Source organism: Bos javanicus, chromosome X (assembly GCF_032452875.1).
Source record: "Bos javanicus breed banteng chromosome X, ARS-OSU_banteng_1.0, whole genome shotgun sequence".
Classification (NCBI taxonomy): Eukaryota; Metazoa; Chordata; class Mammalia; order Artiodactyla; family Bovidae; genus Bos; species Bos javanicus.
The window spans coordinates 34,602,044-34,626,043 of record NC_083897.1 but is presented as its reverse complement, the minus strand read 5'-3'; the positions used below and the strand labels follow the sequence as shown (position 1 = coordinate 34,626,043).

Here is a 24,000-nt window from a genome sequence, read left to right as displayed (position 1 = left end):
TGCTCCACCAATTCTCATGGGCCCATCACAACCCTTCCTGTCTCAGCATCCCTCACGGCCCCACCCGCTTGAATACCTCTGGCCTACATTTCCTGCACAAAAGCTTACCCTTGACAGCTCTGTTCATATCTGATATGGTATAAACAGAGAGGTAAACAAATGTAAAAAACTGAAGAGGTTAATATACCATTAATTGAACGAGGAGACATCAAGGTGGCATTATGAACACTTTTTTAATGACAACAGATGGTAAATTTATACAAATTACAGGTTAGAATATAACGAATACAAAACCCATCCAGATAACAGTTAGAAAAGCATCACTTACAAAAGTAAATCTGATTCAAGTGGCTAAAGAACTCAAGCCCCCCCATTTTGATAATTACACGCAGCTTTTAAGGTAGCGCATCTAAACTCTGCCCCTTGTCAGGGCACTATTCAAGACTACAGCATATTCAGTGACTCTAAAGCTCCTAACACTTTTATCATCAAGGTCAGGACATCTGGTAACAGGTTCACTAAGCAAAAAAAAAACAAGAATATGTGAACGTTCTTTGCAAACTGTAAGGTGCTGTGCAGATGTTAGCTATTGCTATTATTACTGTTCAGTGAGATTTCACTGAACTTGAGAAAAAGGAAGACTAGTCTGTGTAACTGACAAATATGACCTATAGAACATCTTCAAAGGAATGCAGGTATTACTTTCAAATACACGTAGCAAACAAACAAGCAAGGAAAGTATGGCCAGGAGTGATGGTAAGCTGAGGAATTCCAGACTATTTAATGAATATATAAAGGATTAATCTGTTCATCTGTTACATGTAATATATACCATTAGGATCCCAAAGTCCCTGAAAATAATTTATTTTCTCAGGTGACCCTTTTTCCCCCGCAAAAAGGAAAAAGAAATCTTGTCAAGTTATGAATACGCTGCTTCAGTCCAGCTCTTGCAAAAACAATCTTAAATGTAAAAGCAGAGTCTGAGTTAATAAAGTTGTACTCTTCTGATGGAGCACAGGGTGCCTGACAGCGGAGATATCTGTTGCTGACCTGCTGCTGCTACTGCTGCTAAGTCGCTTCAGTCGTATCTGACTCTGTGTGACCCCACAGACGGCAGCCCACCAGGCTCCCTGTCCCTGGGATTCTCCAGGCAAGAAGACTGGAGTGGGTTGCCATTTCCTTCTCCAATGCATGAAAGTGAAAAGTGAAAGTGAAGTCGCTCAGTCGTATCCGATTCCTAGCGACCCCATGGGACTGCAGCCTACCAGGTCCCTCCATGGGATTTTCCAGGCAAGAGTACTGGAGTGGGTTGCCATTGCCTTCTCCGGCTGATGACCTAATAAGTGACAATTTTATTTATAAAATGGGCCTAACAGTCTACAACTTCACTTGAGCATAAGTAAAAGAACAGACATGAACTTTTCTGGAGACAAGAAGTATACACTAGATACATTTAAAACAGGATATAAATTCTCATGTACCTTTCATCTTTCCTTGGGTACACTTATCTAACTGCTTTTACTGGTGTCCTTGAGTACACTAGCTGTATATATAAAATTTATATGAAAATGGAAAACACCAAACAAGTCAAGTAGTTGCTTTGGGGGCAAAGTTGATGAGATCTTTATGATGAAAATAACCTTACAATATATTTCTGTTAGATTCCCATGAAATGCAGGTTGGTTGTTGTTATTGTTTTTAACGGAGGGTTTAAATTTCTTCAGTAACAACTCAAAAGTGAATTCAAATGTAAAATGGGATCCACTTGAAGAGCTAGTGACATCAGATGCATTCTACAGCACACTATTTTTTAGCACAATGAGAAAAGAGATTATATTCTGGGGGGCAAAATGGGAGGTGAGGTGAGGTGAAGGTCATATGTTAAATCAGTAGCCTGTACTGACACTTCAAGTTAAGACCCCTAATTGAGGTTATTCTTACAAACCATTTTCAAACAATAGTGAACACAGTCCTACCTTATAATATTTATATAAGGGCTCAATTGTAGCTTTTCTTTCTATACATCCTGAAGTATGTACATTGTACAAGAGGAAATCACTAAGACATCTTGAAAAATAAATCTATTTGTCATACACTGTATTATTTCAACAGCAGCAAACTAGTGAGTTAACAGTTAAAACCTTAAGAAAATATTAACTGGTTGGAAAGCAAGTTTTTATTGTTATAATTCCATATATCAACCTTAGCATCCAAGTGTAACTTTCAAACGCTTGGTACTAGTTCCAAGAGGAAATTACACTGTTTTTGCATGAATCCCTAGTTTAAATACTTGCAGAAAAACACCCATATTATCTATTCAGCAAATGTCTGAAATCAAACAAAATAATCCAACACTGGACATCAATATTTTAAAAATAGCATAAGATTCCAAAAGTACAAGAAAAACCTTGGCATTATAGAAAAAGAAATTAAGTGGACAAATTCTAAGTACAACAAGACATCTAAAGAGGGGACCATCTAGAAATCTACCTTATAGTACATTAGATTCAAACTGGAGTATTTGACAATTTCATATTATTTGTGCAATTGTATACCAAAACTGTAGTCTTTTTAAGAAACCATGTTCCATTCAGAATAACTACTTAAGACATTTAAACTGCAAATAACATTTAACTATAAGCAGGAATAAAAAATAGTCCTACAATAATCATTTTGGTTTTTCTTGGCAATTAAACATAAAAGGCTTCTGTGGTTTTTATGCCTAACTACGTCTCTGCTCCTTTAGTCCAATTCCACGACATCCAAAAGTACAGGAGAACTAACAAAATCCATGATGGCAAACACTCACAGCAAGGGCCATTGTATGAGGAATTATTAATGACAGAGATACATACAATGAAATATCTAGTTAGAAGAGTAAAGGTAGAATGTGCTGTTTAAGAAAACATCCAATAATCACTCATCTGAAAAAATGCAAATAGACACCAGATAATATTGGCAGATTCTGAACTTAAACCAAACTTTTACTGTGTATCAAACTAGCATTCAGAAATGCACAGGGATGTAAACCAAAACAGTGGTTATCTCCAGGTGGCCACACTACAGGGAATTAACATTTTCTTCCTGTTTTAAGATGCATTCTTCCCTGCGTGTGTTTAGATTACACACAAATAGTACCAAGTGGTTGAAAAGAACACAGACCAAGGATACTAAAAAACGGGGTCTTTTTCTATCAGGAAGGACTTCAAGGATTATCTATATATATCTGGGACATAATAGCACTGATTAAAAATTCCAAGAATACTTCCTGGGTGATAAAAATAATTGATTTTCATGATTGTTTACACTCTGTAAGTATGCAAAAATGAACATATTTAAATGTAAATTCTTTCATATACATTATTTAAAAGTAGGAAAAACCGAGTTTACACAACTTCATAATTAAAGTGTAAGTTCACTGTTGAGTGACAGAGCAAAGCAGACCATTAAAGAGCTTCTCTGAAAGGAGGAGGCTGGCCTGTAAGAGGCCTTTAGGGAGCAGGCCAGGTGCCCAGGCAGCTAGCTCTTTGCTTTGCTATCTGCATTCTTTAATAAACCCAGTCCTTTTACATGAATGGCTGTGATTCAGCCTAGTTTCCCCATGAAATAATGTAATGAAAGATTTCTATTGACTAGGGATTACTACTACTTTATGCAAAATTTCTCAGTGACACTCAGATTAATACCAGTGTCCACAATTTAAGCAATTTTCAACAGGCATTTACAACCCAAAATCTAATGACCTTGTATTTTCATGATAGTCAGGAAAAGTGTTCCAGCGAAGAATAAAATTTAGATTTGCTCCACTATGTACATCTGAATACAACCAGAGCATAAAACAAAGCCAACTAAAAGACAAAATGCTATAAAACATTTTTTTGTTGTAAGATAATCAAGTTCTTCCCAGAATAATGCATAATTAATTTCACATACTTATTTATAATCAATTTAGCTTTTCCAAACTCTCATTTGCAAATGAGAGACTCAGACAATTAAAACTGATGATACAAGGCATTGTTTTAGAAGGACCAAAATTTACATTGGTCAAATGTGACTCCTCAAGATTGATTTTAACAAGTTCTTACAACTTTATTGAAATCATCAATATCCCAGATCAATTTACCATTTTAAAAAATCAGTTTAACACTATCAAAAGGTAATGTTCACTTTAATCCTGTTTGCCTTCACGCCACTGCCGTGAGCCTTCATTCCAGGCCACATAAACAAAGAGGGCCAGCACCACGTGGACGGCGACCACTGCAACAATAGCAGCATAAAAATAGCTGTCCCTATTGGACATCCCAAAGGCGCCTATCAAGAGAAAAAAGTTTCCATTTTATTCCAAAATATATAAAAATATAAAAATCAAAACATTATTTTTATTACCTATATATTTATTGAACTAGTCAGACAATTAAAAAGGAATACTTTGTGTGGTGATAAATCAAGTATTCATGTAAAGATGTGAATACCTTCTACACATGAAGAACATTATTTTCAATGAAAATCACAATTAATCACTTCATCTAAGGACTCTGACATAATAAAGAGGGCTTTATTTTCTCTTCCTTCCAATGTCTGCCAGCAAGGAAACATTCCCCCAAAGTCCTCCTCCCATGTCAACCAACTCTCGCTCTCCAGGGACTGTTAAAAGAAAGGATCTGCAAGCTATCACACAGAAAACCATAAACCAATACGATGTCAAACAAATAACTGAGTGATAAAAAATTCATTTCATGAAGATTCATTATGAGCAATGGGATTTTTGAAAAGCAAAACAGAAGCAAGCAAGCAAATTAATATCCAGTTTACAGATATAAAGAGATATGAGAGCATAGAATCTCATATATAGTTAAGGGTGAAAATGTCTTGTTTTATGTCTAGGATTACCTTCAAAAACGTAAGATTTAGTTGTAAAATATAACCCAATAGGTACAGTGATCATTAAAGCGGTGAAGAACAGGAGCGTCTTCAGAGTGGATGCTAATGAACTTTCATTTCTGGAAAAAAGTAAACAAAGAGAAAATCAGAGCCTGCAAAGCCATTTCAAACTATTCTTGTGTTCGTAAATGCTATAAATACCCACAGAAAAGATGCTGGGAACCTTGCCCTTGCCTAGAAAACAGTGGCCAGAAGAAGAGCAGTGCCAGGGACTCCAAATTCGAATAGCCTAGAGATCCAGTGGCAGGCCCAGGGTGAAAAGAAGTGTAAAGTGCAAAAAGTGGTTTGGAAATCTTCCAAGTGCTATGCAAATATACACGATTTACAGAATTCAGGATGGAGGTAGCAAGGCAGAAGATACACAGAAAACAACTAATGAGGTTCCTTCACAAAGCATCCTATCAGCGGCTAGCTGAATACAGTACAGACAAGGTATGAGACTCTCCAAAGACAAAGGAGCCCAGAGCAATCTGGATGCAGCTGAAGGAAACTTTGCTCACATTTCTTTGTAATTAAGTAGCGAGAGCACAATTTAAATGGTCTTCACACAGCATGGATGCATTAAAAGTTTGATATCAAAACACTTTATGTTCCGTGCATTGTATCGCTCATAGACTTTTAAAATCAATGGAAATATTCCAATGGGAAAGTTTTGTTCCAGAATACAATAAAATGATTCTGAAGAATGTAATCAAGTTTCTAAAATCATACTATTAAAGAAAAACAAGTTAGATAAATGGCTACTTAAAACAGTAACAATGGGTAACATAAAAGCATCCAATAAAGGAGAAATGATTTCACAAATGATGCTTATCAATAGGGAACCATTAAAATTTATTTTGACGATTATTCAGTAAATATCTGTGTGAAAAATCAACAAGGCAGATTACACTGTTTTTATGAGAATCAGCGGTCTGCCAAATAAGCCCTGAAAGGCCCCTTGCCTACTTCTGTAAATAAAGTGTAACTGGCATATAGCCACACCCACTTGTTTATGCATCACCTAAGACTCCAGGGAGATACAGAGACAGAGCTTGGTAGTGGTGCCAGACCACATGACCCTCAAAATCTAAAATATTTACTATCCGGTCCTTTCCAGAAAAACTCTGCCAACAGTATAGATGTATACTAGTTCGATTATATTCAAAAGGTGTGCACATGAAAAAGGACTCCAGATTAATACACAATAATAAAGTAACTTTCCCACTTTCAAATATTCCTTAATGTTGTTTTAGCCACTTTTCAATATTGGCCCCATGCATCATCACAAATGATAACACTTCTGACAGTGAAGCTGTAGTAAGCTTCCAGCAACCCTGGACACACACACACACACACACACACACACACACACCCACCCACCCACCCACCCACCCACCACCCCCCATCCATAGTTTTATCCTGTAGATTAAAGGTCCCTTTTCCCTTAAATCTAACCACTCTCACACTACCTTGTCAGGGATAAAGAAATTTTCCTCTACTGTCTAGGTTCTTTGCGGCTGGTCTAAGAATTAAACGGACACAAGACAGATTAACAGGAGAAAATCAAACAAAGTTTAAAAACATGTATACACGGAAGAGACCCAGGAGAACTGAGTAACTTGCCAAATGGCCAAAACCCTCGCCTTAAATATTGTCTTCAGGTAAAGACAAAAGAAGATGCTGTAGGTAGGGGTTTGGGACTTCAAACAGGAAGAAGACAATACACATGGAGATGGAAAAGCAGATATTTGGTCAACAAGTGTTTCCTAGGCCATGTAGAGTCTATGGGACCCAGAGTAGTCTCTGGTTTCTATGCTCTGTCCCCCGACCCCACCACACCTAGCCCATATTCTTTGCAAATATCTCTGGTGACAGCTCCCTTCCAGGAACAGGCCCTCTGTCTAAATTTTTTCAGGCAATTAAGGGGAAGCTTAAAGTTTCTTCCTGAGTCTCTGGGGCCTTGACGGTTTTCAGTTTGAAATAATCTGCACATCAAAGAGACATTTTGGGGCGGCAAGTGTTGTTCCTCTATAACCTTAACACATGTCTAAATTTATGTTCATAGTCAACACTTGAACTTAATTCTTCCTGGTAATCCTCAGCAAGAGGTTCCAGTTTTTATCTACATCTCTATGAAGAATACAGCCCCGCCATCAAGGTCCTTTCAAAATAATAAGCTGCCTCTCCTCTAGGCAGCTTTCCTGATTATGCCAGCTGGAACGATTCACTGTTCTGGGACCCAACCACACTTACTTCATGCCTGTTATCACAGCACTTAACATGACAGCTTGTGTCCCAGACAGTCCAATGTGTACCCAGAGGTACACATTGCTTTGTACCCCTAGAAAATCCAGGCAAAGGAATTCTTATAATTGTGTGTATACCATTACAGGGTGGGAGGCTTCTGGCAGCCCAGAAAGAAAGGGAACATCTTAAGTTTACACCAATGGTCTACAAACTTTTTTGACTGTGTGATCCATCATTAAAGTTTTGAGCTGCTGCTGCTGTTAAGTCGCTTCAGTCGTGTCCGACTCTATGCGACCCCACAGACGGCAGCCCACCAGGCTTCCCGTCCCTGGGATTCTCCAGGCAAGAAGACTGGAGTGGGTTGCCATTTCCTTCTCCAATGCATGAAAGTGAAAAGTGAAAGTGAAGTCGCATACCCCCATATTGGCATAATGATTTTTAAATAAATTATCTATACACACATTAGTCATGGAGTCTTTAAAGTACAAAAACAAGGAAAAACAGATACTAAAAATGTTAAGGTTAAAAAAATTTACGTAGAAATCTGTTTTCTTTCCATACTTCAAGGAAACATCTTTTAATACATCTCACTTTAGTGATCACTGAGATATACAATTCTCATCTAATATACCCAAACTTCCTTACACTGTTTCCTAATATAAAATTTTTAGAAAATTTATCTTCATCAAGAATGAGTGTCTGCAGTTCTATAAAAATACAGAAAAATCATGTCCACAGAAAACAAAAACCACTAATTTGAAAAGATACATGCACTCTAGTGTTCACAGCAGGATTATTTACAATTGCCAAGATACAGAAGCAACCCACGTGTCCATCAACAGATGAACAAAGGAGATGCAATACACACACACATGCATAATACATACAATGGAATACTACTCAGTCATAAAAAAGAATCAATGTGCCATTTCCAGCAACATGGACAGACTTAAAGGGCATTATACTAAGTGAAACAAGCCAGGCAGAGAAAGGCAAATACTGCATGATATCGTTTATATGTGGAATCTAAAAAATACAACAAACCAGGGAATGTAACAAAAAGAAGCAGATTCACAGATAAAGAGAACAAACTTAGTGATTACCAGTGGGGAGGGTTGGGAGGGGCAACAGGGGGGAGGGGAGTGTGAGGTACAAAATACTGTGGAGACAGGCCACAAGGATGTATTGTACAATACAGGGAATATAGCCAAAATTTTGCAGTAACTATAAATGGAGTGTAACCTTTAAAAATTGTGTAAAAAAATTTAAAAATACATACATACATACAAGAAGTCAGTATTTGGCCAATTCTTTTGTGGACCGACCCCCAAAAAAACTTGGCCTTCACAATGTTTGTGTTTTTGGTGTGCAAAGTTCAGATCATCTAATCTGATAAACAAACAAAGCTTGAGAATCTAGAGAAAGGGAAGGTTAACCAGTTCATCTGTTCTTTATCTCTTGACTATCAATTATCTGGCCTGACTTTGAGAAAAGTTTGTTATTGAAAAGAGAATATAATATCATGTTTTAAAGCACACAAAATCACTTACGATCCCACCACCCAAACACAATCTTTTCTGCATGTTAATTTCTAAGCCCACACATTCTACATAGAGCATATCTCAACAACTTGCTGCTTGTCTTCAATTCCTTCTTACCTCTCTATCTTAAGCCCCCAAAATTTGACTTTCAGTCTCTCAAATACAGGACTAAGGACAAAGTTAAGCATACAAACTTTTGAAAACTAGTTTTCAAACTTCCTCCAGTGTTTATATGACATTTTCTCCTTGGCTTCCAGCCACAGCCCACTACAGCCAGTGGTTCTGCTGGCACAAGCCAGCTTGGGTATAACCTGGTGAGGTATTCCAAAACAAAGCAACTGAGGTCATTCAACTAATTTATCCTATGTGTCTCTGAGCCTTCTTAGGAAGAATTCGAACATTTAGAGTTAGAATTAGCCTCACACAAATAATTGAGGATTGTGCCCCCACTCTGAGAACCATCTAGAGTTTACCCACTTCAGATAAACTTCTGCAGGAAACACTAAGCAGATGAAGCTTACCATGTTCCCCTTTATGGCAAGGCCTATACTGCAAGTAGATTTCACTGCAAATTCCATGCAGAAACACTAAAATCAGTCTAGGAGGCGTACGCTGTATTTTAAGTATACTTAATATAAATATTTGTTGGAGGCCTCACTAATAAACAGTAATTTTTTTAAAAAAAAAACCACCTACATCGCCATTGTGAGAGTGAAAAAGATCACGGGGGCTCCAAAGATCGTGGGCTTGGACAACTGCTAGCTTTCAACACTTACTAATTGTGCGAGGTAATCCTGTGATCTTGCGCAAGCCACTTATCCTGAGTCAACTTCATTGTTTTTAAACAAGTAGCAAACTAAGCACTTTTAAAATTCTGATAATGTATGTAACAAAGCGGGTAAAGAACCCGCCTGCAAGGCAGGAGACACAGGAGACGTGGGTTCGATCCTTGGGTCGGGAAGATCTCCTACAGAAAAGAAATAGCAACCCACTCCAGTATTTCTTGCCTGGAAAATCCCATGGACAGAGGAGCCTGGCGGGCCACAGTCCATGGGTTGCAAAGAGTCAGACACGACTGAGTGACTAACACACGGGCATGTAACAAAGCACCTAAGCTGGGCCTGGAGCACACACACTGAATGGTAGCTAAATCCTTCCCACCTTCTGACCTCTAGAGGTATCATGGGCCAGGCTAGTCCACAAGGACCACCTGCTCTTTCCTCAGGTTCCTCCTACTCAGCCACCAGCCCCCATCCTGCTGACTCCCTGAGGGAAGTAGACTCAAACCCGGGGCGGCCCTTTATCCCTTCCATTCGTTCACTCATGCAGCAAACATTTATTAAGCCCTGACGATGTGGGCCCTGCAGGGGACCCGGAGATGGAGAAGGCCCGGTTCCTGTCCTCAGGGAGCTCACCCTGCAGTGGGGAGAAAGGCTGCAAGATCGCAATACAGACAACAGAGAAAGAAGTGCTAGGCCAGAAACAAGAGTTGAAGAACCCGCCCACCTAGCCACCATGACCCCGGGTCCCTCGCTCCCGAGGGAAGGGTAGGGCCCCGGCGTGCAGACGATGCAGGGCCCAACCTGCTTCCCCCCTCCTCGTCTAGCCCTCAACCGCAGCCCCGAAGGTCCTGACCTCATGCCCACCCACCGGTCGGCCCGGGCTTTCCCTCTCGCCCCGCCCCCGGCCCGGGCCAGTCCGCCTGGTGCTCTAGGCCCCCGCCTGACTCCGCCTCGCTCCGGACTACCTGAAGTCGGACGGCTGCAGCGCGTTCAGCGCCGCTTTATCAAGGCGCTCCATGGCGTCGCCACGGCCGCAGCTCAGACGCTCAGACGCCGGCTGGGCTCCGCAGTCGCGCTCGGTCGGGTAGGCGGGCGACCGGTCCAGGCGGGCCACGCCGGAAGTGCCGGCGAGTGCCGGGCTGTGGGCTGCAGCGCGCAGGCGCGGCGCCCAGGTGACGCCCGGTGGCGGCGGCGGCGGCGGGCGCAGGCGCGGTTGGGAGCCTGCATGTGACTTACCGGCCAGGGCTGCGGGGCGTACGCCCTGCCAGGAGCGGCCTGCGCTCTAGGAGCAGGCCGGGCGAGTAGCCCAGCCACTCCACGTTGAGCCGGGACTTGCCTCGCAGCATTGTCCTCCGGGGAGGGCGGTGCTGCGGCCGCCCCCTGAGCGCGCGCGAGCAGCTCTCGTCTCCGTTCCGGCCCCTGCCGCCGATCTGTGGTTGCGAGGCGGCTGAAACAGATGATCTGCGAGGAAGGACGACCAGGAGGACGACTGGGGTGCTAGGCAACCAAGCAGTTTCCGACGACAACAACAACACAAAAAAGCAGTGCACATTATTCCCCAGCCCTTGAGTAAACGCCTCATTAATTATTGCCCGCAGTGAAAGTCCAGCCTTGGGAAGCTGGGAGGAGTTAGTTTAGCACTCACCCGAGTCTGTCAAGCTAGGGAATGTCAGAGCTGAAAGAGCTCTTGCTGAGAGTGACTGTTCCAGGCCAGACGCTGGTGATCCTAACTTCCACCTAAAGTGAAAAACATTTTGCAGCTGCTCAGAAAGCTGCCAATGAGACAACAGGGACTCAAATAGTAAGGGACAGATGGGCCTCCAGGGCTGAACAACTGGAGAGAAGTATAAACGAAAAGGGTGCGTGAGCCTAGGGTCAGGCTTGACAAAATTAGGTTGCCGCTGGCTGCTAATAAGAGGACAGCCCTTACATGGTCAACGCCTGGAAAAGGCCACTGACCACACATCTATTTTCTGCACCGAATGGATACAAAGACCGCATCTGAAATCATGACTAAACCAACAGCTTAGAGCCGCCTTAGGGGCCATGGACTGGAAAGCAGGAAACCCGGGTTTGTGTTCTAAGTACTAAAATTGTAATCACTCTCTGGGCCTCATCTAGACCCTTGGGGTTGTAAGAACCGCCTAAAGCCAGAACTACAGTAGTATTAGAGAGACTCTAGCTTGTGGGTTGGCAAACTGTGGCCAGTCTGCCAAATACCTGTAGCATGTCTGCCACCTGTTTTTCTACAAGGTGTGCGTTAAGAATGGGTTCTCCACTTTCACATGGTTAAAAAAATCAAAAGAAGAATAGTATTTCACTACATGTTAAGATTATATGAAATTCAGATTTCGGTGTCCATTAATAAAATTTTATTGGAACTCAGCCATGCTCATTCTTTTGTATTGCCTATGGCGGCTTTCATGTTACAATGACAGCATTGTGTAATTATTTGTGACAGAGACTGGGCCACAAAGTCTAATGTATTTACTATCTGTCCCTTGCCAGGGAAAGTGTGAGGACCCTTGCTCTAGCTAATCACCTTGGGACGAGGTTCCTGAAACCCTAGGGATCCAAAATGTAGTAAAGGGGGCACTCTCCGACATAAATGACAGCAGGATCCTCTATGACCCACCTCCCAGAATATTGGAAATAAAAGCAAAAATAAACAAATGGGACCTAATTAAAATTAAAAGCTTCTGCACAACAAAGGAAACTATAACCAAGGTGAAAATACAACCTTCAGAATGGGAGAAAATAATAGCAAATGAAGCAACGACAAAGAATTAATCTCAAAAATATACAAGCAACTCCTGCAGCTCAACTCCAGAAAAATAAATGACCCAATCAAAAAATGAGCCAAAGAACTAAACAGACATTTCTCCAAAGAAGACATACAGATGGCTAACAAACATGTGAAAAGATGCTCAACATCATTCATTATCAGAGAAATGCAAATCAAAACCACAATGAGGTACCATTTCACACCAGTCAGAATGGCTGCAATCCAAAAGTCTACAAGCAATAAATGCTGGAGAGGGTGTGGAGAAAAGGGAACCCTATTACACTGTTGGTGGGAATGCAAACTATTACAGCCGCTATGGAGAACAGTGTGGAGATTCCTTAAAATACTCGAAATAGAACTGCCATACGACCCAGCAATCCCACTGCTGGGCATACACACCGAGGAAACCAGAATGGAAAGAGACACATGTACCCCAGTGTTCATTACAGCACTGTTTATAATAGCCAGGACATGGAAGCAACCTAGATGTCCATCAGCAGACGAATGGATAAGAAAGCTGTGGTACATATACACAATGGAATATTACTCAGCCATAAAAAAGAATACATTTGAATCAGTTCTAATAAGGTGGATGAAACTGGAGCCTATTATACAGAGTGAAGTAAGCCAGAAAGAAAAACACCAATACAGTATACTAACGCATATATATGCAATTTAGAAAGATGGTAATGATAACCCTGTATGTGAGACAGTAAAAGAGACACAGATATATAGAACAGTCTTTTGGACTCTGTGGGAGAGGGTGAGGGTGGGATAATTTGGGAGAATGGCATTGAAACATGTATAATATCATATGTGAAATGACTTGCCAGTCCAGGTTTGATGCATGATACAGGATGCTCGGGACTGGTGCATTGGGATGACCCAGAGGGATGGGATGGGGAGGGAGGCAGGAGAGGGGTTCAGGATGGGGAACTCGTGTACACCCATGGCAGATTCATGTTGATGTATGGCAAAACCAATACAATATTGTAAAGTAATTAGCCTCCAATTAAAATAAATAAATTTATATTTTAAATAATGTAGTAAAGGGGGTCCTGACAATTTTTAATATTTTTAAAAACCTAATGAATTAAACATATTTACTCACCATAAGAGATCAACAGCTACTTAAAAACATCACCTTCCTTTGATTTTTGGCACTAATTATATCACATTGATGAGGTAATCCTAGTTAACTCATGATTAAATGCACAAATTATTACTAAACTAAAATAAACTATGCTATATTTAGCCAACTAAATCTTTTAAAACTTAGAATGAATGCAAGGGGAGGGATATTTGCTTTTCGACTTTGCATATCTCCAATGCCAGGACTTCCTTGGCAGCTCAGTGATAAAGAATGCACCTGCCAATGCAGGAGACTCAGGTTCAATCCCTGGGTCGGGAAGATCCACTGAAGAAGGAAATGGCCACGCACTCCAGTATTCTTGCCTTGGAAATCCCATGGCCAGAGGAGCCTGGAGGGCCTTAGTCCATAGGATCGTAAAGAGTCAGACATGACTTATCGACTAAACAACAACAATCTACTCTGGTATGACCTAATTAAGGTATGACTCCGGTATGACCATAATTAAAAAATTACACTGACCCTATTTCCAAGTAAGGTCACATTCTGAGGGGTTAGGAGTTCAACATACAAACTTGGGGTGAAGGGGGCACACAATTCAGCCCATAACGGTATTCTAAGCTCCTCTTTGTACAGATGAGGAAACTGGTCTGGAAGGGACTTGTCAGAAGTCACACATTTATCTAATGGAACGTCACTCAAATCCTGTCTCCTAGGCTGGCACATTAGCAGCCTCTGGGGCAGTTGTGTGATAACTCAGTCAACCATTCATAAATACGATTTGAGGTGGGACAAAATGCATGGCTAATCTTATTAGCATATTTGTGTTTTATATAAGCTAAACCTCTGTACCTCTTTTTCTTGCCGACTTTTACACTCTACCAATATTTACTGTGAGCTCATCTCACAGTAGATGGAGGAAGAACTTGTAGCATAAACTCAGAAACTGTAAGAGAAAGTTCGAAATCAGCCAGCCCTCTGGCCACTCAGGAAAGGCCTGAAACCTCCTACCTGCAGCAGTTTCTAAAGAGCTGGAGGGCAGCGGAGCCCAAACAGAGCTGTTGCCATGAGAATGAAATGGCATGTCAAGTGGTATGGTCATTACAGAGGCATCAGTAAGTAAAGCTTCCGTTGTTCCCTCTGAGAATCAGAAAATGATTCTCAAACTGAAAGAGCCCCAGTCAGGCCCTTTCATTTTAGTTGAAAAAAGTGAGAGCTGAAGTTGGGAAATGACTTACTCCAAATTCACTGAATCAGTGATGGGATTAGAGAATTCATAAGTTCCTAATTCTTCAGTGTAATAATATTTTTTACACGGTATTGTTTTATATTCTGTAGTATAAAACCAGTGACATGGAAAGTGTACACAAAAAGTCCAATTTGACAACAACCTCCAGTTTGCTTTACTGACTCAAAACTATAACACTCCCCTCCCCCAACAAGTCCCCCTTTGGGTGGCCCGAACTTTGGTTGCAGAGAAATGGCCATACTTGAAACACCAACTGATACTTTCTGAAGTGGTCCTTGCATAGAGTGGCGTTTTAAAAACTAAGCCGTGAAGGAAACAGAAATAAGCTCTACCACACAATCAACAAAACCCATGCTTAAAGAGAGAGAGGGAGTAACTCTGGCTTCTTTATAATGTGGGTACAATTTGTATTTTCTTAAAAATACAAATTGGTGAAATATGCCCCCTGGTGAAAAAATATATAAATAAGGGGTTTAGGGGAGTTCTTTTAGTAACAATCTCCTCTGTCAGGACACCCTGTGCAATGAAACACACGAGTTTGTTTTTGTTGTTTTGTTTATTTGTTGCTGTCTCTGGCAACAGAGAATTAACTAATTTATTTAACAAATGAATATTCATTGGAGGGACCGGTGCTGAAGCTGAAGCTCCAATACTTCGGCCACCTGATGCAAAGAACTGACTCACTGGAAAAGAGCCTGAGGCTGGGAAAGATTGAAGGTGGGAGGAGAAGGGGACGACAGAGAATGAGATGGTCGGATGGCATCACCGGCTCGATGGACATAAGTTTGAGCAAGCTCCGGGAGTTGGTGATGGACAGGGAAGCCTGGCGTGCTGCAGTCCATGGGGTCTCAAGGGGTCAGACACGACTGAGCAACTGAACTGAACTGATTTAACAAACACTTATTAATGAAATGCAAGTTTTACTCAAGAATGAGCATTTTTTCTTGAATCCTGCCTCTTTCTATTATTTCATCTCACTCTACTTCTGCCACCACCATTGCCCTAAGCAAGAGTCCAGTGGTTCCTTTTGCTGTGTGTATTCACTGATCCCTGCAATTTATATTCCCATGTCATAGGTGGAAAAACTGAGGCTAAGGAAAATTGTGGAGTTGAGTAAAGGTCTCACAGTACCCCTTGTCCCCTACTTTCATTCCATTTCCCTAAAACATACCTCAGGCAACTTCTTCCAGGTCTACTGCTGGAGGGCTAAGCTCAGATCCAGAGCTAGTGCAGGGACCTGCTCCTGCGGTCAAGAAATGCTTGGAGTTTGTGGCTGAGGATCCTTTTCACCCACATGACCCCACGGGATTTGGAGCCCAGGAGTTGAGACCTACATTGCACTAAGCACAGCTTGTGGACATTCTGGCAAAATGGAAGTAAACGGTGGGGATCAGTGTAACAGCCCCACGGCCTACCTAGTGTGGCGCAAGGTCAATCCAGGGAGCCGCATCCTTGGCACATCGTGTGCTTGTTACTAGGAGAGGAACCCCGGCCCGTGAGGGGCGGCAGGACCGCAATTGCCAAAGCCAAGTGAAGAATTCTGGCCCCGGGGCTTTCCAGATGAGCTTGCCACCAAAGGCTGTGCTATGGGAAAGGGGACTGGACAATGGCACCTTGAGAGTTGATGTGACAGGGTCACAACCCACAATATACACACGTTGTGCCCAATGAGTGCCAGGCTGAGAGCAGGCACTCATTGGTTGAATGAAGAAGCAACTGCTAAGACCAAGACCACCAGGCTGTGGCTCGTTGAGACTGAAGTTCAGCAATACAGTCATGGTGGAGCTCATGGGCCAAGACTTTGGGGTTGAGTTGCCACATGGTCTACTCCTGCACCAGGTGAACAGGCAGGGATGGGTGGGGCACGGCTCCCCTCCCAGCTCTGGCAACTCTGATTGGCCTGAAGTCTCCTTCTGCACCTCGAAGGAGGCCTGCTTCTGCCCGGTGGGCCAGGGCAGGCCCTGGAAGGCTGGGAAGCCCCATCCACCAGAAAACCCCACCCACTACCCCTGGAAGCCAGTGGAGTCTGGGGCAGATGCAGTGTGTATTCCAGGCGGTCAAGTAGGGACTCCGGGGTCTCTTGTTACCCCAGGCTGGGACGCCCAGCCCAAGCTGCACTCCCAATATTCATCCAATACAATTAATACATAACTGATGAATGAGTGAGTGAGAGACACCCAAGGAAAAACCAAAAGTTCTAGGCAGCTTCTCAAGGCAGAAGAGCTATAAGTTTTGTTTCAGGATTTTTCTTTTTCTTTTTTTGTTTCGTTTTCTTATTCTCCGTTTTGTTTTTCTTTTACTGAGGTTTAATAGACATGAAAGTGAAAGTCGCTCAGTCTTATCCGACTCTTTGCAACCCCATGGACTATACAGTCCATGGAATTCTCCAGGCCAGAATACTGGAGTGAGTAGCCGTTCTCTTCTCCAGGGGATCTTCCCAACCCAGGGATAGAACATAGAACATTATTTGAGTTTCAGTGGTACACGTGTTCTTAATGATCCGTGTTCTTTGTTTTTACTTGTTCTTTTTCTGTGATTTGGTTGTAAAAGTTACAAAAACTAGAGAAAGGAAAAGTGCTGCAGAAGTGGGTAAATGAAGCCCAGGAGAATCAAGACATCGAGGAGCTGGTGATTTAGGCACAGTGGAAAATACACAATAAAAGAGGAAGAAGGAGATGGATGACCACGTATGGCCTTGGCCTTCCTGGCTGAGCCATTCTAGGCACAGTGCTGGGAAGAAGACTCTGCCTCCCAGGAGGGCAGGCTGAGGGATGTGCAGGTGTGTAGGTGTCTATGGGCTGTAGGTGTGGGCATCCGTGTGTAGGCAAGCTTGTATATATTGCTGGGGAAATTGGGTTAAAAACAAACTTCCCTCCAGGCCAGGAAACATTTCCAGAAAGGTAGAAAAAGAAAAATTTATTGTCATTGAATAAGCAGGAAACCAGAGTGGGCTGCACCTCCTAGGGACTGCAAAGACAGAAACCTCAGTTGGGCTAAGTGGGCTAGGATACAAGCCATACCATTCTTAGGTTTAACAATTTGGAGTCATGTGACAGCCAAAGGCAGGATGTTATCTTCCCTGATAATTATGTTGCAAGGATTTGGCTCCAAGACCCTCAAAGAAATTCCTGAGTTGTGAGACTGCAAGAGGCATCTTTAGCCATTAAAAACATTTCCATATTAAAACCTTTGCTGGCTCCTTTAGCTCCCAGGTCAGGGCCAGCTCCACATAGCCCCAGGACATCCATCTCTCCAGTGTGCTTCCCTCTCCCCATTCATTTCCCCTTCTCATGCCCCCCAACTCCCTCTTGCTCCTACACCCACACCTTGGACCACTTTACAGGACATCCAAAACAACTCAGTCATGAACCGAATCCTTCTATGTCCCCACCTGAAGTGACACTGCCCCCATTTCTGCCACCTGCCAAGTCCCATTTCTCCTTTCAGTATTCCCTGTGGCACCTTCAGCCTACATGATAGTTTTCTATCTTGCTATAGACAAAAACTGTTGCCTACTATCAAGCCATCAGCCGCTACGGCCACCCCAAACGTGTGCCCTGAGGGGAATTCAGGATGGAGAATAATAGTACAGGTCCTAGATAAGAGTGTATCTAACAAAGAATTTCAAGGAGCCCAGACTTCCCATACATAGAAAAGTACTAAATGTATTAACTTGAGAGGTCTGGTTTTTGTGATTAGCACTAATCTTCTGATGTTCAACTACACTTTTTTTTTTTTTTTCAGCAAAAATTCCTACCTATCCTGTCTCCTCCCTCACCTCTTTGGAACAGTTCCTGTGAGCTGAGAGGCTGTTTTCCAGGCTATAGTTCTCAGTAAGGCCCCAAAATAACATAACTTTGCAGCTTTTAAGTCACACTTTTTTTTTCAGTTAACATCACTTCTAGTCATCCCACTAGGCTCTATTCTAGTGGGGGAGAGGAGAACATGACTGGTGGCTTTCTCATCTCTCTACTGCCATACCACAGGGGCTTGAACAGATGCCTGCAATCAGAGCTGCACTGAAAATCTTGCAAGGCCCACTTGTCTGGCTTCACCCCTCCTACCCTCTTTCTGCTTCTTTGCTCCCTAAACTGTGCTGTGAGAATACTATAGCCCAAAGAATAAGAATTTACAAGACGTATTCTTGAAACAATTCCCCTGAGTCCTTAGAAATGTGTAAGGACCAAGTTTCGTGCCTCCCCATGCTGCCTCCCTGCCTCCCACCCTCCATGCTCTGAGCACCTCATTCTGTAAAGCCCTAGGGAATCTAGGTTTTCTTGCAAGGAATTATGTCCAGCACCCCCTTGTGGTGGGCAAGCCAGTACTTCGGGCCTGAGGAAGCCAGGAGGGGTGAGAGGAGAGCCAGCTTCCTGGAAAGGCCTATCCAGGCAGATCTGTCCATAGCCTTGTCAACCAAGAAAGCAGAAGTTTGCATTACAAAATAGCCCCTCCTTTAGAAATCCTGATTTAGACAAGCTGCATGCTCAGTCGTCTGATTTCAGGTCAGGCAGAGATCCCACTGCAGGACAAAAATAGAACTTTCGCCTGGAAAGTTCTACACCAATAAGGCAGCCCAGGCAGCAATCTGCCACTCACTTTCCAGGAGCCACTTTGGCACTGGTGTCTCCTGCTTTGTCTGGACACATTAGGCTTCCACCTGTCACAGAGCCTGGCCAAGACATCTACCCTTCCTATCTTCTCTCTCAAAAAGGCCCTGAGCCCCGTGAGACAAATTGGAGCAAACACTGCCTCTGAGAATGTGCGAGGCAATGGAGGCTCACACCACCACAAAAGCGATCCTTCTGAAACTGCTGACTGCCAAGTGCCAAGAGCTCAGTCACTATGTCATGTCCAACTCTTTGACCCCATGGACTGTAGCTGCCAGGCTCCCCTGTCCATGGGATTCTGCAGGCAAGGATATTGAAGTGGGTTGTCATTTCCTCCTCCAGGGGATCTTCCCCACCCAGGGATTGAGCCCAGGTGGATTCTTACCACTGTGCCACCTGGAAAGCCAAGTGCTCATCCAGCCTGTATTTTCCCTTCCAGAAACAAGGAGCTCAGTGCTTCCTAAGATGTCCCCAGTTTTTTTCTTGCCTCCATAAGTAGCCTGTAGATGGCACAGGTCAGCCTAACCATGTCCTCCCCTGTTCCCATTAACCTTGCCAACACTTACTAGTGACCACATTTCACTGCCAAAACACAGTCATCTCACTGTCAACAGGGCCTTACATCGTCTCTCCGCAGGTCTTCTCTGTCCTGTCCCAGGTGGATTTTTAGAACCAAATGTCTGTCCCCACATTGGTCACTGTGACATCTCACCTCTGTGTCCACAAGGTAGACACAAAAGATCCAGTGGGAAAACAGCTGGGTTACAGTGGAAAGAACTAGATTTGATACGGCAGAAACCAACACAACATTGTAAAGCAGTTACCCACTCCTTCCCCAATTAAAAACACATTTTAAAAAATGAACTAGACTTGAAGCCAAGGACCTGGACTTGAATCTGAGTTCCTCTTTCACTTCTTAGCTGTGGGACCACACACGTCAATGTCCCTTTCCGGACTTTCGTTTACTTCATCTGGAAATGGTTTGTGATGAGGATTTGATGACCAAGCAGGTGTAGTAGTCACTGGATAAACTGCAAAGACCTGATGTGGTACAGTTCAGTTCAGTCACTCAGTCGTGTCCAACTGTTTGTGACCTCATGGACTGCAGCACACCAGGCCTCCCTGTCCATCACCAACTCCCAGAGTTTACTCAAATGCATGTCCACTGAGTTGGTGATCCCAGCCAACCATCTCACCCTCTGTCGTCCCCTTCTCCTCCTGCCTTCAATCTTTCCCAGCATCAGGGTCTTTTCAAATGAGTCAGTTCTTTGCATCAGGTGGCCAAAGTATTGGAGTTTCAGCTCCTGAGGTGGTACAAGAGACTGATAACTGGGCTGCGGGGGGGGGGTGGGGTGGGGGGGGTGGCAAAGAGAACTGGGGACCACATGTGACTCTGTGTGGGACTCCTATGTGCCCCTGAGCAAGTCACTTCACTTTCCCATCGGTCAATGTCAGAAGGAGATGTGGGTGGGACTAAAGGCATGTCTGGTTGGCTTTCCAGGATATGTGAATAAAGGTCGGTTGAAGAATTGTCTGTTCTTTGAGAGTGGAAGTTCTTTTCTAAGAGCCGAGGCATCTCTTTGTCCCGCAGACAGCTTCGTGATCTGCCGCATGAGAAGGATTCCCAGGATGAAATGCAGGAAGCCGCCTCAAAGGAATGAGAGCAAAGAGTCAGTGCAGTGGGTGGTGCGCCTTGCACACAGGTGTCACCTGAGACACGGCTGCAGGAACAGGCCGTGGCACCCACGGCAGAGGTGGCCAGGAGGAGCTCTGTATTCAAGTGTTTGGAGGGCTTTCACAGGTAAGGGAAAGGAAACGAGCAGTGAGTACAGATTGTAGTGGGTAGGGAATTAGGATCCCCGGGCAGAAACCACGGAAGGTCGCTTCCTTTCATTCTCAAGAATCACTTTCTGCCCGTGGGACTCTTAAAGCTGTTGCACACAAGCATCTGCCCCCTTGGTGCCCTCTCACCCTGAGAAGGAGGTGGAAGTGGAAGGTGGACGCTCTTAGAGGACTAGTCTCTTCCTCCCCACATCAGATGACTTTGTGTTGTCTGAGCCCTTGGTGAGATCAGGCATAGTTTTTATAGCACCTACTAAAGATTTGTGTACACAGTTGGGCTTAGCTAAATGAGTGAATGAATCTTTATTTCTTCATCTAACAGGGAAGGCCTGTAATGGGGTGTTATCTTTGGCTCCTGACATCAGGGGCAATGATGGTGTCCCATAGTAAAACATTTTTGTATGTAAATATCACTTAAGTCTTCACAGTGGTTGTCAAACAGTGAGGCCCTGACAGAAGCCAGTGCACCAACCTGGAAACATTTTTATGGTAATCATTTTCCTACAGAACTCAGAGCTTCAAAAGGGCATTCAGATACTCCCCTGGAAGGTTGCAGCTGGAAGGAAATTGCAAGTCACAGAATCCAACCCTTTCATTTCCCAGATGGTGAAGCCAAGGCACCAGGCGTGGACAGAGGGGTGGGGAATGTCTTCTCTCCCCAAGGCCTGGCACACAGTGGGAATTTACCAGAGCCTCGCTGCTTGCCTGCTTGATGGCAAGCCCACCAGGGCAATGGCAGAGTGGGCCCAGAGATCAGATTTTGCCACCACCCTGACGAGGCACTGGGGCCCAATTTAAATGCAAAGGTGGCTGTAGGTAAGATGACAGTATAGACAGGAACTGGAAATGAGATTGTGTGGACAGAGGGGAGAGAGCAGGAAAGGAGGCATAAACGAAAGGACAAGGGAGGCTCCTCTGGGGAAGATCACCCTATGGGTCCCTGTGATGTGACAGGACCAAGAACACCAGCCTGTACCTCCCTCAGGTATGATTTGGAAGCTCAAGAGGAGTCGTCATCCCTGTAGAGGAGGGAGTTCTGGCCAACACTGAACAGGTCCTTCTGTTCCAGAACTCAGAGCAGACCCTGGGCCTCCCTTCCCTGGCTGACAAGCATGGTCCACAAAGCCTAGTCTCTCCCCACCCCACCCCTGCCCTCAGCGGAAGGTGGGACCCTCCATCTCCAATTTACAATTCCAACAGCTTTGGGGGCTCAGAATGCACTTCTCACTGAGAATCTTGAAATCCCTTTCATCTTTAATAGTTGAGCCAAAATACTGCCTCTTCCGTGAAGCACTTTTCAGTGTCAAGTCCTTAGATGCCCCCTTCTTCAGAACTCATCTCCATCTGCCTTCCATTCATCTGCTCCTGGATCACCCCGATATATCGGCTGTCTCTCTTCCTTGCCCAGACCTCCTGTCCCACTGTTCATTCACTGAGCAGAGAGAACCTGTTTCATGAGTACCTGTGGCGTCTCTAGTCCTTGGTGTTGTATGTGCTCAGGGAACACTGGTGGCCCACTTGAACGTCCAGAAGAAAGAATGAAGAGCGGGATTGGCTGCCCATTTGTACCCACCGCAGAAAGTTGCACTTCCCCTCCAACATCCCCCAGAGGAAAGGATGGGAGGAAAGAATGCTGAGAGGGAGGGAGGGGGAGAGGGAAGACTGTTGAGAAAGTACATAGGCGTTGATTATCCTGAGAGCCTCCTGAGGTGAGACACCAGTGATGGATGGCAGTGCTGGTGGAACAGCAGGGCAGATTTGCCACGTGAGGAGGAACACTGCACGGTTCCATTCATGGATTCAATCACCCATTTACTTATGGAGTGCCTACTACGTGTAAGGTGGTGTTTTGTTTTCTTCTTTGGTAGTGCACCAATTCTGTCACTAGCTATGTGATCTTGCACAAGTTACTTCTCTGTCCCTCAGTTTCTTAATCTGTAAAATGGGGATCATAATAGTTCTTGTGAGGATTGTAAATGATTGAATTGATATTGAATGTTGAAACCTGTCTTGGTACATAGTAAGCTCTATTTAAGCAGTGGCGATTAGCTTAGGCACTATAAATATATACATTGGTGAAAAAACTGATGAAAATCTTTGCCCTTATGAGCTTATATCTGCATATTGAATCTGCAGCTTGGGGCTGACCATCTTGCAGGTGTTTGCTTGTTTTTGACCATGGCATGTGGCACGCAAGGTCCCCTATCAGGGACTGAACCCACACCCCCTTCAGTGGAAGGCAGAATCTTCACCACTGGATCACCAGGGAAGTCCGTCTCACACTTTTCCTAACCCTCACTAAGGCTCACAGATTGCTTGCGCTCAGAAGCATCTTTTGAGTAGGGGATCCTTCAAGAGAACTCTCAGAGACCAGGTGCCTTGAGTTGCTGTTGAGTTAGAGAAGGCGCAGAAGCAGGCAAGGAACCAGAGCCAAGGCCAACAGAGCAGCATAAACACTTGTGGCCAAGTCTGGCAGCTTCCAGGTCTCTGCGGAGCAAACACGACCCTGGCAGCTGGCACAGAGGTGGCTGGGGAGCCAAAGTCCTTTAGCATCTTAGCTACTGAGGGCCTGCCATAGGAAGCTTGGTTCCCGCCTTGTCACTCCCATGGGACTGCATCACTTTTTTCATGTGTTGGGCTTCCTCTTACCTGGGAAGCCTGGTGGAACAAACTGGGCATATCCTGAATTTTTAATGAGGCATGATCTACAGAAGGTTTGGCTATGAGGGATTCAGAGAGAGTGTTTTCCGAATTTCTTGGAGAAATGACTCCTGAGAAAGCTGTAAAATCAAGGCATATTCTGATGGCAGGATTTGTCGTGAGTCTTCCCAGTTGGCATCCCCACCACCTGTCACACAAGGGCTAACCTGAAAGGTCACTTTACCAATCCCAAGTCCTCTCTTTGCTTCCTGACTCGACGCTTCCCCCTTGTTC

At 43.9% G+C, this 24,000-nt stretch overlaps 1 protein-coding gene across 2 annotated transcripts; it reads right to left on the bottom strand.

Annotated features, from left to right (window-relative positions):
- Positions 1-214: 214 nt before the first annotated feature.
- Positions 215-11,359, bottom strand: VMA21 (vacuolar ATPase assembly factor VMA21). Of its 2 annotated transcripts, XM_061408732.1 has the most exons (4): positions 11,139-11,359; positions 10,730-10,990; positions 4,891-5,000; positions 215-4,311 (listed from the first exon to the last, which is right to left on the bottom strand). In XM_061408732.1, the coding sequence occupies exons 2-4, from the start codon at positions 10,837-10,839 to the stop codon at positions 4,169-4,171; spliced, it is 363 nt and encodes a 120-aa protein (XP_061264716.1). In that variant the 5' UTR covers positions 10,840-10,990; positions 11,139-11,359; the 3' UTR covers positions 215-4,168. The 2 variants fall into 2 exon arrangements, with proteins under 2 accessions (XP_061264716.1, XP_061264718.1); XM_061408734.1 differs by lacking the exons at positions 10,730-10,990; positions 11,139-11,359 and adding an exon at positions 10,459-10,674.
- Between the last annotated feature and the right edge of the window lie 12,641 nt (positions 11,360-24,000).

Excerpts from the sequence above, each read along its gene's own strand:
- VMA21 (XM_061408732.1), bottom strand. The coding sequence starts at position 10,839 with ATGCTGCGAGGCAAGTCCCGGCTCAACGTGGAGTGGCTGGGCTACTCG. Across the intron at positions 5,001-10,729 it reads ACGCCCCGCAGCCCTGGCCG|AAATGAAAGTTCATTAGCAT; the intron begins GTAAGTCACATG and ends ACTTTTTTCCAG. Across the intron at positions 4,312-4,890 it reads TAAATCTTACGTTTTTGAAG|GCGCCTTTGGGATGTCCAAT; the intron begins GTAATCCTAGAC and ends TTCTCTTGATAG.